Below are 16,054 nucleotides of genomic sequence, written 5' to 3'. Positions count from 1 at the left end.
GGGGAGACTAGTCCCCCAATCATCATCAGGGGGGATTGTGAATTTTAAAAGTCTCCATCTTGGTATAGCACCCAAAAATTGTGCACACCCACACTACACGGGAATGTGCTAGTCAATGACAAATCAGAAATAACTAACTGCCCACCTGGGCTGTCCTAAGCCAAGCTAGAGCCAACCATTGGCACTTGTGAGACACAGGAAGTGAGGTAGGGAACAGCCTCTGGAATTTGCTCACTTCCTGTGGAGAGAGCTAGATGCCAGTTGGTGTTAGGAGCTTGGACAGGGAGGATGCCCGCAGACAGCTTTCCTTCAGATCACTCACGTGAGTTAAGGACTGATTCTTTCCACCTTGGCCCTTTGGGCCTAAAACTCCCTCTGCCTTGGTCAGAGGTTGAGTAGCCCCTTTCCCTTTTCTCTTCTCTCCTTCTCTCCCTCTCCTTTCCCTACTCCCAGTGTGATTAAACCTCCATAAACTCCATTCTGACTTGAGTGTTTCATTTTAGGAATTTCATAAGTAAATTCCTTGGCGGCCATTGTTCAATATTACATAAATCTTAAAAAGGTGAAATTTCCACCATTACAGTGGGAAAAAGCCACAATTTACAGTTGAGGAATCTGGGTTCAAAAAACAAGTCCACTCCTGGAGTTGGGAAGACTATCTTCTGAGTACAAATCTGACCTCTGATACTTCCTCGCTTTGTGACCCTCAGTTTCTTCATCTGTAAAATGAGCTAAAGAAGGAATGGGAAACCACTCCAGCATCTTTGCCAAGAAAACCCTGAGTCACAGATTCCATCACCACCGGACAGGAACAACCTGCATCTCAGCAGTCTGTCAAATGGGAAAGGAAGCTGGTTTCTAAGATCTTTAATGCTTCCATTTTCCTATTGAAATCTGATTCTCCAAGTGTGATCGCTGAACCCATTGGGTTTCCTGAGGTCACAACTACTAAAATACTTCCCTGCCCAGCTTCACTGGTTGACCTTGTTTTATGAGACCCCAAATTTACCCTTGACCCTTGGGAATTTGCCTCCTAGAAACTCCCTGACATCCAGGTCTGAATTAGCGGCCATGAAGCACCCATGAGCACCCTGGATAGGGGTGGCACAGGCAGTCAGGTCTAAAGTACCTTTTTTTTCCCTTAGTTTCTCTTACTGTATTGGGCTTCTCCAGGGACCCTCACCTCAGGCTATATGAACTCTTTCCCAATTCCCAAAGTAACTAGTCAGTTGTTTCTCTAAGGCCATGTTCGAGAAAGGGGGCTGCTCCCCTCCCTCTCTCCAGGCATACCTGAGGACATTTCTCTCATCAGCCACCCCTCTGCTTGGCAGCCCAATGGAAGCACTACCTCCCTCCTTTGTCTGGGGTAAGGGGGCAGCTCACAGGTAGTATGAGGGTGCAGTTTGGGCACTTGGTTTCTAAAAGTTTTGCCATCACTGTTCTGGGAGTTATTGTTCCATAGCAATTCCCATGGTGGTGTTTTTACCTCAGACATTGTTCTCAGAGTCTGGTGACTCCGTGTGGTGGTCCAAAGACCTCCCCTGTCCTGAGTAAAGACCTGTGCTTGGCAACTGCTGTGGCGGGTCTGCGTTTTTCCAGGGTGACACCATAGACTTCAGAACAGTAGACCAAATGATGCTAAGTATCAGGCCAGACAGTGAGCAGGTTTGGAGCCATTGGGAGAACAAGGCCACTTCTGACCGTGTTCCTGGTTTGAGAAGGGGAATTCTTTCTCCAAAGTGTTATTTCTGGTCATCTGTCATGGACTTCTTGTTGTTTCTAAATGAATGTTTCAAGAGGCATCCGTGAGCCTTCTGATAGGGGAAATAGCCAGAGAATCTGCCTAAACAAAAGCTCTTTGGGGTCCCCAGAAATCCTTAAGAGGCAGGAGGTCCTCACCCCAAATCCTGGGGGCTAAGGGCCGAAGGGAGGAAGAAGGAGCATTTCCAGGTTAGCTGTTACAGCCAGTCTCTGCTAGATTATTACCACAACCTGGGAGGCAAGTGCCCTTATCACCCATCTTACAGTGGAGGAAACCCTCCCACGGATGTGTCAAGTGCCAGAGGTGGCATTTGAACTCTGCTCTTGGGATCTCCAGGCTGGCCCTGCGCCCTCTGGCGCCACCTGGCTGCCTGAGTCTAGCTCTCCACCTTCCTGCCTGACCTTGAACCGCGGTGGCTCGGAATTCCAAGTGCATGTGTGTTTAGAAGCTCCGGCCTAGTGCTGGGAGCTGGGAACCCAACCAGTGCTGTCCTCTGGGAGCTCTCACGTTGGGGGAGGGTGTCCTCAGCTAAGCCCCGGTGGATGGGCTTCCGGGGAGACACCGGCCTGGCTGTTTCACTGCTCCGGGAACCAGACCCAGGTCTGTTCCTGCCTCCCTCGGAACGGGGCTGGGCACACCCGAAACCCAGAAAGCAGCCTGGGCCTTCCTTCTGCCTGCGAGTGACCTGACGTCCCTCCCAGAAACTACACACTAATGGACCAGTCAAGTGACCCGCAGATCCCTGGAGTGCCCGCCCCGCCCCCCAGGCCGGCCTGCAGTTCTGTGTCTCAAGGACCGCCCCCGCCCCGGCCCCCCCGCCGGTCTGACAGGTCCTGTTGTGTGTCCCCAGGCCCCTCTCCCCCACCCCCCAGCCTGGCATGTTCCGTTCTGTGTTCTCAGGACTACCCCTCCTGGTCAGCCGACCCCCCCAGCCCCCACCTGTTTGGGGGATAACTTGTTGCCTGAAGCCACGGGAGGGCGAGGCCGGCGGGGCCTCGGTTCCTTTTCCCCAATTTTGTCAAATCATCGGGGTGCCTCCCCCTCCTCTTTTCTCCTGCTCCCCCTCCCCAGCTCCTTCCTTTCCCCCGCCCCCGCCCCGCTTCCTCGGCACGGGCCCCGCCCCCTCTCTGGGCTAGCCAATGGGCGGCTGCCGCGAGGGCGGGCGCGAGCTTCACGGAGCCCTGCCCTCTCCCCGCCGCCTCGGTTCTCCCGCTCGGTATAGGCCGGCGCCGCGGGCGCCTCCGCCTCTTCCTAGTCTGCCGCGCTGCGCGGTCGTGGGCCTCCCTTCTCCCAACCGTACCGAACTGAGACGACCGGGACTCCGGCCACAGGTAAGTGAGGCAGCGGCTCGAGGCCCGCCCTAGAAGTCAAGGGCACGGGCGGGGCGGCGGGGGAGGGGCGCAATCTCGCCCCCCGTCCCGGAGTTGGGGATGGGCCCCCCCTTCCCACCGCTCTGAGGGCTGATTACTCTGCGGCACCCCAGGATGGAGCCGGAGCCGGGGGCCCTTCCAGCCCGCGCTGCCCTTGACCGGGGTCCGTGGTGGGGGAGGGGCAGCCGGCTCCTGCGCAGGAGTGGCCGAGGACTGCAGGTGGGCTTGTGCCCCGGGGCAGGGGAGGAAACTGAGGCATGGAGAGTGGCGCGGGGGTCCCCCGCACCCTATTCTCCTCTGGAGACTCCTGCCTCGGCCTGGGAGGTGGGGGTGGGGTCCGGGCGAGGTGTGCTCCATTGGCATTTGTGGGGACAGAGCAGCTGCTGCTCTCCCCACGTGTCCTGGCTGGGGCGGCACCTGCCGCCTGGCCTTGACCTCTGAATAGTCCCCGGAGGGCAGGGGCCTGGCCTGTGCCCCCACCTCCAGGCTGGGGCCTCTCCAGAAAAAGAAACTGAGGCTCCAAGACCCCACTAGGCCTTTTGCCAGGACGGGCACCCCGAATCCAGTGACCTTCCCCCCACATCACCCTCCCCTGCTTGAAATAAGAAATGGTGGCCGGAGGCTCCTGTCTGTCCCAGGAGGCCAGGCTGACTGACAGACTTGGCCACCCCAGGAACTTGAGCGGAGGCCTGGCCAGCCAGGATTCAGCCCCCCCTCCTGCCCCCCATCAATTCCAGGTCCTTGGGGGGCTCTTGGGACCAGGCCTGCCCTCCGCAGCCCATCGAGGTGAGGCTCTAGCAGGGCAGCTGCAGGCCCCACGTCCCTCCTGCTCTCCTGACAGAAGAGATACGGCAGATTCAGGAAGGTGGCCGGGCCCTGGCAGTGCCACCCTTTAACCCTCCCCTTCCCTCCTAGAATCAAGGCTGTGTTCTGGTTCCCCGGCAGAAGAGCCGGGAGCGCTGGGCCATGGGGGGAAGTGACCTGCCCAGGGTCTCCCAGAGAGAGTGGCCGAGGCCAGATTTGAATCCAGGACCTTTGGGCCTGATGCTCCGTCCACGGAGCCCCCAGCTGCCCCCTGTTTAACGTCTTTGTCCTTAATTCACCGAACCTCGTATTTGCCAATGACCGCATGCAGGTGGGAGGCTGAACGCTCTCATGAGGATAAATGGAGCCTTTGACTCCCAGCTTCGCAAGCCGCCCCACAGGATGGAGCGATCGCTAACGACACGGAGGGGTTGGTGGGGGCTCAGTAGGAGCAGACCGCCCAAAAGCCAGGGCTTTCTTGGGCCTCCTCACGTGGCAGGACCTGGGCCCGTGCTCGGGTCGGGGGGACGTGCTTTAGGAAGTACGGTGGTCCCCTGGACGGTAGCCAGAGGAAGGGGGCCGAGAAGGCGCCCAGCCTCAAGAGCGAGGTTGGAGAGGCCCCCGGCGGGCCCGAGGAAGGACTCGGGAGGGCTGCTGCGCCAGGGGAGCATTTCTAGCTTACAGGACCATCCCCGCGTGGAGGGGACCCCGCTTGCTCAGGTGTTGGCTGGACCAGGTGGCCTCTGAGGTTCCTTCCAACTCCGACATTCTGTAATTGGTTTGAAAGGGATCAGAGGTCATTTGGTCCATCCCTCTGCCTCCAAAGCCGACTTCGCAGCCAGCCTGGACTGAACAGGATTGTGGAAGGTCTTCGGGAGAAGAGAAACCAAGAGAGCTCCTGGTTCCACCCTCCGCTCGTTGGAAACGCGGGCAGCCTGGATTCGGGGGTCTCAGCGGGCCTCAGTTGAGCACTGTCGATCCTTCCCAAGTCGGACGGCTCAGGGGTCCCCGGGAAGGCAGCTTTCGACGACGAAGGGAACTTGGAAGTTGGTTCTGGCTGCCGCGCTAGTCTAGCCTCCCGCCCGCCCCCGTGTCCCCGATGCCCGAGGGTCGAGCCGGCGCTCTCTGCGTCCACAGTCCTCGCCCCACAGAGCCATGGAGGCCCATTCCTTTCTCCCCTTCAGGGCCGAGTGAGCGGCGATGACTCTGGCCGAGGACCGAACCGAGCAGTACATTCGCTTCCATCTCAGCGACTTCTTCCGGATTGACGTCCTGGAGATCCTGTCACACCTGCCCTGCCTCACAGTCGCTGACCAGGTAGGTTAGATAGAAGATGAGGCAGTTTTCCCCTTTTTCCCCTTTCCCTCCCTTATTTATTTATTTTAAATCCTTACCATATGCTTTAGTATCAATTCTGAGACAGAAAGGCAAGGGGTGGGCATTCCAGATGAAGTGACTTACCCAGGGTCACACAGCTAGGAAGTATCTGAGATCGGGTTGGAACCCAGGACTTTCCAACTCCAGGCGTGGTGCTCTATCCACTGAGCCACCTAGCTGCCCCTTTCCTTCACTCTCTAGCAGAGAGATTTGGGGGACACAAAGGGCCTGAAGAGTACCTAAGCCTGAGCTGCCTCCTCTCCTCTCCTGGTCCCTCAGCCTAGCCCATCCCAGGCTTGGCTGCCAGGGATTGCTCAGTCCCCTCCCTGCCTCCCCTCTGGGAGCTTCCGTTGGGAGTGAAGCCCTCTGGGGCCAGAGCCAGAGACCAGGGGTCCCCCTTCTTCTCTAGGATGAGATTCGAGCCTATCACGAGCGCCATGGGAACAGGCACAGTGTGTGGAAGCTCTTTGACCACCTTCGCAAGCGCTCCAACTGGGTGACCTTTCTCATCACCGCCCTGAACGAGTGCGAGCTGGCAGATCTCGCCCAGGTCATCGCCAACGTCTACGCCTCCAACCAGCCCCGTGAGTGCCCCTGTCTGCCCCCTGGGCCGCATGTGTGCCTTCTTTCCCCTCCCACGGGGGTCTGTAGTCCGTCTGTCATCTCTTTCAATCCTCAAGCTTGCTCTCTGTCGCATCCTTTTTATTAACCATGGCCTTCTGCTGTAGCTAGGGAACCAGGGTTAAGTGACTTGCCCAGGGCTACACAGGGAGACAGCATTGGAGGCCAGACTTGAACGCAGGACCTCTCGGTTCTGGGCCTGCCTGTCCATCACTGCAGCCTCATGTCGTCCTTCTGTCTCCTCTCTGTCTGCCTCGATATCCTTCTAGTTATTCCCTAGCCTGGCTATGTTCTAGGCATTGGCATGCCTTCTTGCACTTACATTCTGTCCTCCGGGGAAGCTGGAAAGGGAAGCCAGGAGGAAAGAAGCCGGCGTCCCTTGAGCTGAATTTGGAGGGAAGCTCCTGGGCAAAGGGCCGAGGGTCTGGGATAAGTTAGTGGGGCTTCACCAAAGGTCACCTAGCTGTTCCCACCACGCTGGGAGGCCCAGCTTGTGGTGTGAAGAGCCTGGCCCAAATCACTTCCCCTTTGGTCCTCAGTTTCCTTCTTAGGTCTCAGGTCCAGCCCTAACCTCATGCTCCTTCTGCCACTCCCACTCTTCCAGGCCTCCTCCCACACAGCCCCCAGGAGTCATTCTGTAAACCTCAGGGCTGCCCTCCTTTCCACACAAGTCCTTCCTAAGGGCCATTGGAGCTCTACCACTTCCTTCACTCTGTCCCCTCCAGCTGCCAAGGCTGCTAGCTTCTGCCACACACCCTCCTTGGAGGGCCTCAAATAGGAGGAGGTTGGGATGATGACGTTGACTTGCTTTTCACTCCTGGCTCTATATGACTTTTGGGGTCTTTTCAGCTCTCTCCCTGCCTCTTTGACCTCCCTCCAACCTTCTTCTTCTTTTTTTTTTGAAAATTTTTATTTAATTAATTAATTTAGAATATTTCCCCATGGTTACATGATTCATGTTTTTTCCCTCCCCCCCCATAGCCAGCACACAATTCTACTAAGTTTTACACATGTAGATCCAGACCTATTTCCATATTATTGATATTTGCACTAGGGTGATCATTTAGAGTCTATATCCCCAGTCATATCCCCATCAACCCATATGATCAAGCAATTGGTTTTCTTCTGCTCCCACAGTTCTTCCTCTGGATGTGGATAGCATTCCTTCTCCTAAGTTCCTCAGGATTGTCCTGGGCCATTGCATTACTGCTAGTAGCAAAGTCAGTTACATTCGATTGTGCTACAATGTATCTGTCTCTGTACAATGTTCTGATGCTGCTCCTTTCACTCTGCATCAATTCCTGGAGGTCCCTCCAGTTCACATGGAATTCCTCCACTTTATTATTCCTCTGAGCACAATAGTATTCCATCACCAACATATCCACAATTTGTTCAGCCATTCCCCAATGGAAGGGCATCCCCTCATTTTCCAATTTTTTGATACGACAAAGAGCGAAGCTATGAATATTTTTGTAAAAGTCTTTTTCCCTATGCCCAACCTCCTTCCTGCAGGGTCCCGAAGCCATCCTGGAGGCATCGCCACTCCTGTTCCACCTGTTGTCCCAGACAGAGAAGCACAGGTGTCCCCGAAAACCCCACCACCTCCTGGCACCCCAGGCCCCCACCCCCCCATCAGTGGGAGTCCGTCCACACAGGCAGCCAGCTCTTTGCCAGATAGCCTCTTCAATGGTTACCCAGAGGAAGAGAGGAGAGAGGAAGCTAAGAGAGGCCTCACCGTCCCCATCCAGGACTCACAGATGGCTGGGTTCAAGATAGGGGTATGTATGCCCTGTCCCTCCCTGGCTGGGACTGTGTCTTCAGGGTGAGCCTGAGAGCTACAGGCTTTCTCCCTGCTCTCTCCTTTCCGTGAAGAACAGAGCCCTGAAGGCTGGGAAGGAACCATTGGAAATCCACCAACCAGAGTTTTTCAAACCATATGTGTCAGGGGCAACTCAGCAGCCTCGAGATGGGACGTCCTGGGTTCAAAGGCTCTTCTGCCTTGGAACTAATACCTGGTCCTGATCCCAAAACAGAAGGGAAGGTTGAAAAAGCCTCTGTGTCATGTGCCAGGTTGAGGATCCAAATAAAAATGTTTATTGTCAGGAACAATTAAATGTTAGGCTTAGGGCTCAGCGGAGAACCACAGACGTTCTGAGAGGCAAGGGCTGAGTCGGGGTCCTCGGAGGGCTCTGTTCAGGCCAAAGCTCGAGCCTACAGGGCCTTTGGGGGGGGGGGGGTTCAGCCACTACTCCAAATTAGGCCTGAGAGGGATCTGCATTTGTGTAATGACGACATAAGTGTCACTCCCAGAGGGGTGGATGGGCAACTGGGGATGAGCTCGGTGGTTCCACACCGCCATTCTGCTTGCTTTGGACACCAGGCTGGGGGGCACACGTGGGCTTGCTGCTCCCTGGAGCATCTTCATGGTCAGAATCCACAGCGACACAGAATGGGTGGCTTTCTGAAATGCCCATTTCACCCCAAAACTACAGGGTAGTTGGGACTAGGACGTTCCCCACATTACAGATGAGGACATTGAGGCTCAGATAAGAGGGCCCTAGCAAGTGTCAGAGTTGGGGTTCCCGGGTCTTGACCTCAAGTCCAGTGCATTCTTTAGGCTCATCCTGTGAGCTTCTGAAAAGACAGAACTCATGATGAATGTGTTCCCTTTCTTAGGGCCCAGGGGCAACCCTGAATCCTGCCCACTCCGGGGACACCTCCAGGAGCCCCCAGAGCTTCCCTGGACACTCTCCTTCCTCAGCTCCTGCCCCTACAGTTACTGGGAAACCCCCCAAGGCTCGTGGAGGATCGGGTGACAGCTCCCCAGGTAAGACAGCTCTTCAGCCAGAGCCCCGCTGAGGAGGCCACCCTACGTGGCACGGAGCGAGGGAGTCACTCTGGGACACGCCTAGAAGGCTACGGGACATCCTGTCGGGCTGTCGCGAGGCTGATGGGCCGAGGGGCAGTCAGAGGCCGGGCAGGGTCCTGTCAGCTGGAGGGGAGGCCCCGAGGGCTCCTGTGGCAGGGCAGGCCTGGGCCTCTGGGCCTCCGACGAGGCCCGGAATGCTTTCCACCATTGTGGCCTGCATCCGTGTTGAAAGCATCATTTGGGGTAACCATAACGACAAGATTGAGGAGAACCACGGCCTGTTGGAGAGCCTCTTCGAAGGCGCCTGGGTCTGCCTGGGTTCAGGCTCGGGTCTCCCGTCAGTGCTGCTCTGCAGAAACGTCGTTCTTACCTTTCTGTGGCTGTGTCGTGCCCAGGACGTCACGGGCGGCCCTTTGGCCAGGAAGGAGCCTTGGCTTGGCAGGATGGGGATTTCTGCGTCTCCATGACGGACGGTCATTCTGTAGCCACCCGGTCAGGTCTTCCTGGTAGGGTTCTTTCTCTCTCTTTTAACCCTCACCTTCCGTCTTGGCGTCACTACTGTGTATTGGCTCCACGGCATGAGAGTGGTAAAGGCTGGGCCGTGGGGGTGGTCACCCAGCTGGGAAGTGTCTGAGGCCAGATTGGAACCCAGGACCTCCCGTCTCTCGGCCTGGCTCTCCATCCACTGAGCCACCAGCTGACCCCACTCTCTTTTTTAACCCTTATCTTGTGTTCTGGATTGCTATTAATGACTCGTTCTGGGCCAGGCCGTGAGGGTGAAGTGGCTGGCCCAGGCTCGCCTGGCTAGAAATAGGATTGTGGTGGCGCTGAGCCTGGCGCCTGGCATGGCGTAGAAATGGAGATTTTGAACCTTTGACTTCATTCCCCAGAAGTCCTTGGTATTTCCCAGAATTCCCTGGGCGCTGTCCTGCTTCTCCACCTGGGCGAGATCACGTTATTGGTGTTTAACTGGCCCTCACGCCTCCCGTAGCATCAGCAGTGATGGTGGTAAGGCGGGAAAATCTGAAAACGGCTCCCCAGCCCGGGGCGAGCTCTCCGTCCCTTGACTGGTCACGATCCTCAGCAGAGTGCTTTGGTGACTGGCGCTCTCGATGAGCTCTTACAACCGAGCAGCCATTAAACCGCCACTGAGGCTCCCTCCGTCCAGGCCGCCGACCAGCGGCCTCCTGACAGCTTGAGTTAGAAATAAGAACGAGGAAAGCCCGCTCAGTAGAAGCAGAGCAGCCGGACCGAGCGCCGGGCCGGCGGGAGAAGGTGGCGGCCGGCCGTCTGGAGGGGGTGCGTCCCGGGCCGGACCGAGCGCGGGGCCGGCGGGAGAAGGTGGCGGCCGGCCGTCTGGAGGGGGTGCGTCCCGGGCCGGACCGAGCGCGGGGCCGGCGGGAGAAGGTGGCGGCCGGCCGTCTGGAGGGGGTGCATCCCGGGCCGGACCGAGCGCGGGGCCGGCGGGAGAAGATGGCGGCCGGCCGTCTGGAGGGGGTGCGTCCCGGGCCGGACCGAGCGCGGGGCCGGCGGGAGAAGGTGGCGGCCGGCCGTCTGGAGGGGTGCGTCCCCAGCCGGACCGAGCGCGGGGCCGGAGGGAGAAGGTGGCGGCCGGCCGTCTGGAGGGGGTGCATCCCGGGCCGGACCGAGCGCGGGGCCGGCGGGAGAAGATGGCGGCCGGCCGTCTGGAGGGGTGCATCCCGGGCCGGACCGAGCGCGGGGCCGGCGGGAGAAGGTGGCGGCCGGCCGTCTGGAGGGGGTGCGTCCCCAGCCGGACCGAGCCTAGAACCCGGAAAGTCCTTAGAAGGCGCCAAATAGAAGCCGAATCTCCGGCGTCCAGCGGACAAGGCAAACGGGGCTCAAGGAGGGCCGAAGGAGCTGCGAACCACGGCGGGCCGGAGCCGGAGGTGAACTTGGCTCTTCCCCTGCTGTGTCTGCACGTGCCTGACGTGCCTCCGCAGACGTGGGTGTGGGACGCCACATTGGGCGGCGTGTGTATGGGCAGACGTGTTTATAGGCACGGCTGGGGCGGACGCAGGCACGCGTGGCAGCAGGGGAGGAGGGGCCGCTGCCACCTGTGGGCATCCCCAAAGAAACCCCGGCGTGCCACGGTCGGGGGCCGAGTGCGAGGGCTCGGCCGAGGGTCTGGGGAAGGAAAGCGGCTGCGGAGCGCCGGAGCGAGCAGAGAAGGACCCGGGGAAGCGGGCGGCGCCGGGAGGACCAGGAAAGAGGGCAGTGCCGGGGAGTACCCGGGAAGAGGGCGGCGCCGGGGAGGACCCGGGAAGAGGGCGGCGCTGGCACCCAGGACCCGCCTTCAGGCCCTTCCCCAAAAGGTGGAGGAAGGGTGAACAGAGGGCGCTGAGGCTCCCCTGCTGGGAGAGCCGGCCTGCCCCTCGCAGGGGGGTAACTAACAGAAGCGGCTCCGGTGAAGGAAGGCAAGGACCTCTGGCCACAGGGTGGACAAAGCCAGCTTCAAGGGTCAGAAGGCCTGGGTTCGAGTCCCGCTTCCATCCCGCTGCTACGGCAGCCCTCTAAGGCTCCGAGAAGGTGGCCCGAAAGGCGTAAAGGGAGATGCCTGCGGAGGATTCTCTACGAGTGGCCTCATCCATGGAGTCTAAAAGGGGGAAGGAGGAGGCGGAGGCGCGAAGCTTTGCACCGGACGTGGCCGGACCCGTGTGGACTCCTGTGGCCCGTTGGCCGCATGGATGGGGAATGGCGAGGCTCCCTTGGGCTCTGGGTGCGAGTCTAGCACCCGCCGACATCTGTGTCGGTGGCAGGATGAAACCTTCTTCATCGGCGCTCCCAGGACGGAGCCGACGTGGGAGACGTGAGCGTCAATGGATCGAATAAATTGAAATCCAACCAGGAGGTCCTGGATTCCAGTCCAAGCTCGGGAACTTCTGGCTGTGTGACCCTGGGCAAGTGCCTTCACCCCCATGGCCTGGCCTGACGCTCTTCTGCCTTGGAACCAATAGGGAGGGGCGGGTTTAAATCGAAGGTTGGGGAGTCGAACAGCAGGTTTGGGGTTTGCTTTGTGAAACGGGGCCTCCCCGACTCCTCCGGCCTAGACGCACGGAAGCCGCTTTGGGGCCACCCTTAAAGGTTTTTAAGCTGCTCCTCCGGCCGGGAGCCGCCTCGGAGCCTCTGACGCCAGGGTGGGCGCCCAGAGCAGGGGTTCGGTCCGTGACGTGCGGCCCACAGCGGGGCCGAGCTTGGGGGTGACGGCTGACACCCCGACAGCTTTAGGGTTCCGGCCTTGCGTTCTTGACTCGGGGCCTCAGGCCCTTCTTGAAGCCCCAACCCACCGGCAGCCCTGGGGGGCCTTTCCCAGAGCCCAGCCCGAAGCCCCCCCAGGCTCTCCCCAGCCAGGCCGAGGGGTGTTTGCCGAGGGGGAGGGCTGCGGGGCTTCTGGGCGGATGTGGGGGAGGGAGGCGGCGCCAGACCCATGTAAGCCTGGGACGTCTGCTGTCCGCCCCCAGCCTCCGGCCCTCCCAGAGGCCCCATCTCTCCGGCTGTCTCCTTCCTGCCTCGCTCCACGCACAAGGCCGGCCCGGCCTCTGCGCCTCCGTCGCTCAGTCCAGCCCAGGAGGCCTCCTCGCAGGACCACGAAAAGCTGCCGGGCCTGCCCGCCGCCAGAGAGCCTGCCAGCAGGATCCCGGGGCCGCCCAAGGTAACGTCAGCCCCGTCACGGGCACCCCGAGGCCCCCTGGCAGAAATCCAGTGGGCCGTGCCAGGGCAGGGACACCCCGGGCTTCCCCGCGCCCCGCAGTGGCCCCACAGGGCCCCTCAGCCCAGGTGGGTCCCCCTGCGGCTGTTCCCAGGTGGGGTTTGGGGAACGAGGCTGGACAGCCCCTAATGAAGGCCCCCCCGGGGGCCTTCCTCTGCCTGCCCCAAAAAGGAGCCTCCTGGAGCTGACCACCCACGGCCTCCGGCTCTCTTGAGCCCCCCCTTTCCTCGAGAGCACCACTTTGGGGTCCAGGTTCCCCCTTCCTCTAGAGCACCACTTTGGGGTCCAGGCTCCCCCTTTCCTCCAGGGCACAGTTTTGGGGTCCAGGTTCCCCCTTTCCTCAAGGGCACTGCTTTGGGGTCCGAGTTCTGGAGTGGACGGCTGCCCCCCACACTGCCTCGGGGCCTTGTGGTTCCTGACTTTCAGGACCAGGTTTGTGCCGGTCCAAGCCAGGCTCTACCCAGAACGGCTCCGTGTCGGGCAGGTACCAGAAGCGGGGGGTTGTGGGGGCCGAGGGAGCGCCCTGCCGAGCCCCCAGGGACCCTGGCCTGGATCCTCCGCCTCGTCCCACCCCCATGGCCGTTTGCCCACTCCTGAGTCCCAAGAGGATGGGCGATCGAGGCTCCAAGCGCACGTGGTTTGGGGGCGTCGGGGGCCTGCTGATGCCTCCCTCTGCCTCTGGCCCTCCCTGCCACAACCCGGGCTCTGTTTTCCTTACAGGCACCATCATCAGCCCCGAAGTTCTCCAGCTCTTCCCAGCCTGCTCCTTCCTCGAACTCTGGGCTGCCCCCCTTGGGGCTTTCCAGTGTGGAGGGGGACATGAGCAGACCTGGGGTGCTTCTGTCAAATCCGGAGCCCCCCTACTCGGGCGGCTCCGAGCGCCTTTTATTCGACTCTTTGAGTGGGGGGTCCCTCCCCACCAGCCCCAGCCCAGAGAACGTCCCCGAGGAGAACGACTACTTCTCAGTCACCAACATGCCTTCCCTTGGGAAACGGGGGGCCAGTGGTTCCCCCAAACAGCCTGGGGGGTCGGAGAGCTCCTCCCTGAGAACCTTTGAGCTCCAAGTTAGTGAGGGGCCCGACGCAGACCTCCACGAGGGCAGTCCTGGGTTAGGCCCCACTCTGGGGACCGCTGCAGCCCCCGCCAGCCCCGGGCCCAGGCAGGGGGGCTCCTGGTGGGCGTGGATGAACTCGGCCGTGGCCGCGGCGCTCTTCTCTGTGGCCTTGGTCGTCCTGTACAGGCGCATCCAGAGATAAGGAGCCTCTGAGGGCCCCCCAGCCAGGCTTGGGGAGAGGCCTTGCACCACTGGACAGGGTGCAGAGCTTGTGGGGGTCGGGGGTGACTGATGCCCGCGTGCCTCTTTTCTCATGTGTCCTCGCTCAGTTGTGGCTGACTCTGGGACCCTCCGTGGGGTTTTCTTGGCAAAGATCCCAGAGTGGTTGGCCATTTCCTTCTTGTTACAGATGAGGAAACTGAGGCAGGCGGGCTCAGTGACTTGCCCAGGGTCATGCAGCTAGGAAGTGTCTGAGATTAGTGCCTTAGGGCCCTGGGCCTAGAGCTGTGTGTGCATTCTGCCTAGCCTCCTGCCCCTCCTCAGGCTTCTTGTTCCCACCCATCCCCGGGCTCCTGGCTCCAGCAGGGCCTGAATGACCAACCCAGCAGAGAGAGAAGAGCCCCTGGGGAGGCAGCCTCCGAAGCCCCCCTCAGGGAGCCCCATGACCCTCCCAGCCCGGGTCTGCCCTCTCCGAGCCTGCGAGAGGCCCAGCGGCTCTGGGGGCTGCCTAGAACCCAGGCCCAGGCAGGAAGGCCTCCATCCCTCCTCCCCTCTGGTCATGCCCATCGCTGCCCTGAGCCCACAGAGAGGCCACTGGATGGGGAGCGGGAAGTCTTGGGCTCCCATCGGGCTCAGCGCCTTCTCGGGTCCTTGGACGGCCCCTTTTGCCGAGCCTCGGTTTCTTCAGCTGTCATACAAGGGGATTAGATGGGCTCCCCTCAGGCCAGCTGGCCTCAGCCTCCCTCCCAGACCCCCCAGTTGTAGACGCCACCAACAGCTGCCACCGGAGGGAGAGCCGGGCAGCTGGCGGAGCCGCCACCCCCTCCGATGAGGCCCCCCCACCTCAGGGGGCCCCAGGCTGAGCCGGCAGGGAAGCGGGCTCCCATCCCCCCAGCAGGCCGGCCCCGAGGGCGCAGTGCCACCATCTTTCCACCCCACTCCTCTCCTGCCAGCTGCCTGCCTTAGGCGGAGCCTGGGAATAGCTCGTCTGTATCTACAATAAAGCGGTTTGGAGACTCGGACCGCGGGGGCTGATAGTGTCACTGGCCGCCAGGGCCCCGGACTGGGAGGAGGGAGGAGGCGGTCTCGGCCCCGGTCCTCCGCGGCTCCCGCACCGACACCAAGTCCTCCCTAGCTTCTAGCGGTGATCCAAAGGATCGTTGGGCAAGTGAAGAAACTGAGGCACAGAGGGGCAGTGACTTGGCCCGGGTCCCACTACCACACGGGGAGGTCGGGGGCGGAGAGATGGCTCGGGCGCTGCCGATCCCTGACTGCCCGCCGGCGTGCTCCGTGGCTTCTGGGCCACCTCCGCCTAGGACGCTCTCCCCATCTCCCGTCAGTCCCCTCGAGGGAGACGCTAGTAGATCCCCGCACACGTCCGTTCCTTCCCTCTTCCCGGTCTCCATGTTCATGCCCGATCACCCGGGGTGGGGGGATGGGAAGTGCTTCGGAAGCAGCCGGCCCGCGTGGCCCGGGCTCCCGGTGTTCCTGTGGGTGCTGGGTGGGCGGCAGTCCCTGCGCTCGGGCATTAGGAGCAGGTTTTGCTTTAAAGGTGGGCCCGAGCCTGGCAGGCTCAGCGTGTCGCAAGAGGGGGTGCCGGCCCTGCACTCCCCCACGGGCCGAGGGAGTTGAGGGGCGGGGCCGGATTCCTGGAGCTAGAGTTGGGGGGAGGGCAGGGTGTGCCTCGTGCTACAAAGGAATTCCCTACCGGACGCCCCCGCGGAGCCGTCCCCCTCCCCCCGGCGAAGCTCGGCTGCCCTCGGGGCTGCGGAAAGCGAGGCCGTCCCGCACTGCGCAGCGCTGCGGGAGGCTCTCCCGCTTCCCGCGCCTCCTCCCTGCGGACCGAAGGCGGGCGCCGGCGTGGCCCAATAAGCGGGGCTGGCCGCTTGAGTGACGGGAGCCCCCCGCCCCTTCTGCTGTCCGTCTCTGCTGCCTTTGCCTCCCCTTTTTCTCGCTGCTTCCTCTCCATCGGCATCTTGCTGCTGTCGCTCTGGTGCTTGTTCCGTCCCTCCGTCCGCTTGCCCTTCCCTGGGCGCTGCCGCTTCTCTCCTGGGCAGCCCTCCTCCCGCGCCTGCCTTTTCTGCCCTGTTTCCCCGCATCTCTCCATTCATTGTCCTCCTGTCCGTGTCCCTGGTCTCATTCTTCGCCTCCGTCTCTCGGTGGGGGCTCCCCTCCCCCTTCCACCCGCCTCTTGCCTTGGATTTCTGCAGCCCATCCTGCCCCACACCCACCTCCTGCAGCTGTCCCCTT

At 61.0% G+C, this 16,054-nt stretch overlaps 1 protein-coding gene and 1 non-coding gene across 2 annotated transcripts; both read left to right on the top strand.

Moving 5' to 3' along the window:
- Positions 1-2,901: 2,901 nt before the first annotated feature.
- MAVS (mitochondrial antiviral signaling protein) lies at positions 2,902-14,826 on the top strand. Its single transcript, XM_007477793.3, has 7 exons — positions 2,902-3,093; positions 5,121-5,253; positions 5,723-5,897; positions 7,447-7,712; positions 8,611-8,761; positions 12,283-12,473; positions 13,251-14,826. The coding sequence occupies exons 2-7, from the start codon at positions 5,137-5,139 to the stop codon at positions 13,785-13,787; spliced, it is 1,437 nt and encodes a 478-aa protein (XP_007477855.1). The 5' UTR covers positions 2,902-3,093; positions 5,121-5,136; the 3' UTR covers positions 13,788-14,826.
- On the top strand, positions 4,674-4,738 carry MIR12316 (microRNA mir-12316). Its single transcript, NR_162848.1, has one exon. It is a non-coding gene; the product is annotated as a microRNA mir-12316 (primary transcript).
- Positions 14,827-16,054: the final 1,228 nt, after the last annotated feature.

This window comes from Monodelphis domestica, chromosome 1 (assembly GCF_027887165.1).
Source record: "Monodelphis domestica isolate mMonDom1 chromosome 1, mMonDom1.pri, whole genome shotgun sequence".
NCBI classification, from domain to species: domain Eukaryota; kingdom Metazoa; phylum Chordata; class Mammalia; order Didelphimorphia; family Didelphidae; genus Monodelphis; species Monodelphis domestica.
This window is presented reverse-complemented; position numbering and strand designations above follow the sequence as displayed.

Excerpts from the sequence above, each read along its gene's own strand:
- MAVS (XM_007477793.3), top strand. The coding sequence starts at position 5,137 with ATGACTCTGGCCGAGGACCGAACCGAGCAGTACATTCGCTTCCATCTC. Across the intron at positions 7,713-8,610 it reads TGGCTGGGTTCAAGATAGGG|GGCCCAGGGGCAACCCTGAA; the intron begins GTATGTATGCCC and ends TCCCTTTCTTAG. Across the intron at positions 8,762-12,282 it reads ATCGGGTGACAGCTCCCCAG|CCTCCGGCCCTCCCAGAGGC; the intron begins GTAAGACAGCTC and ends GTCCGCCCCCAG.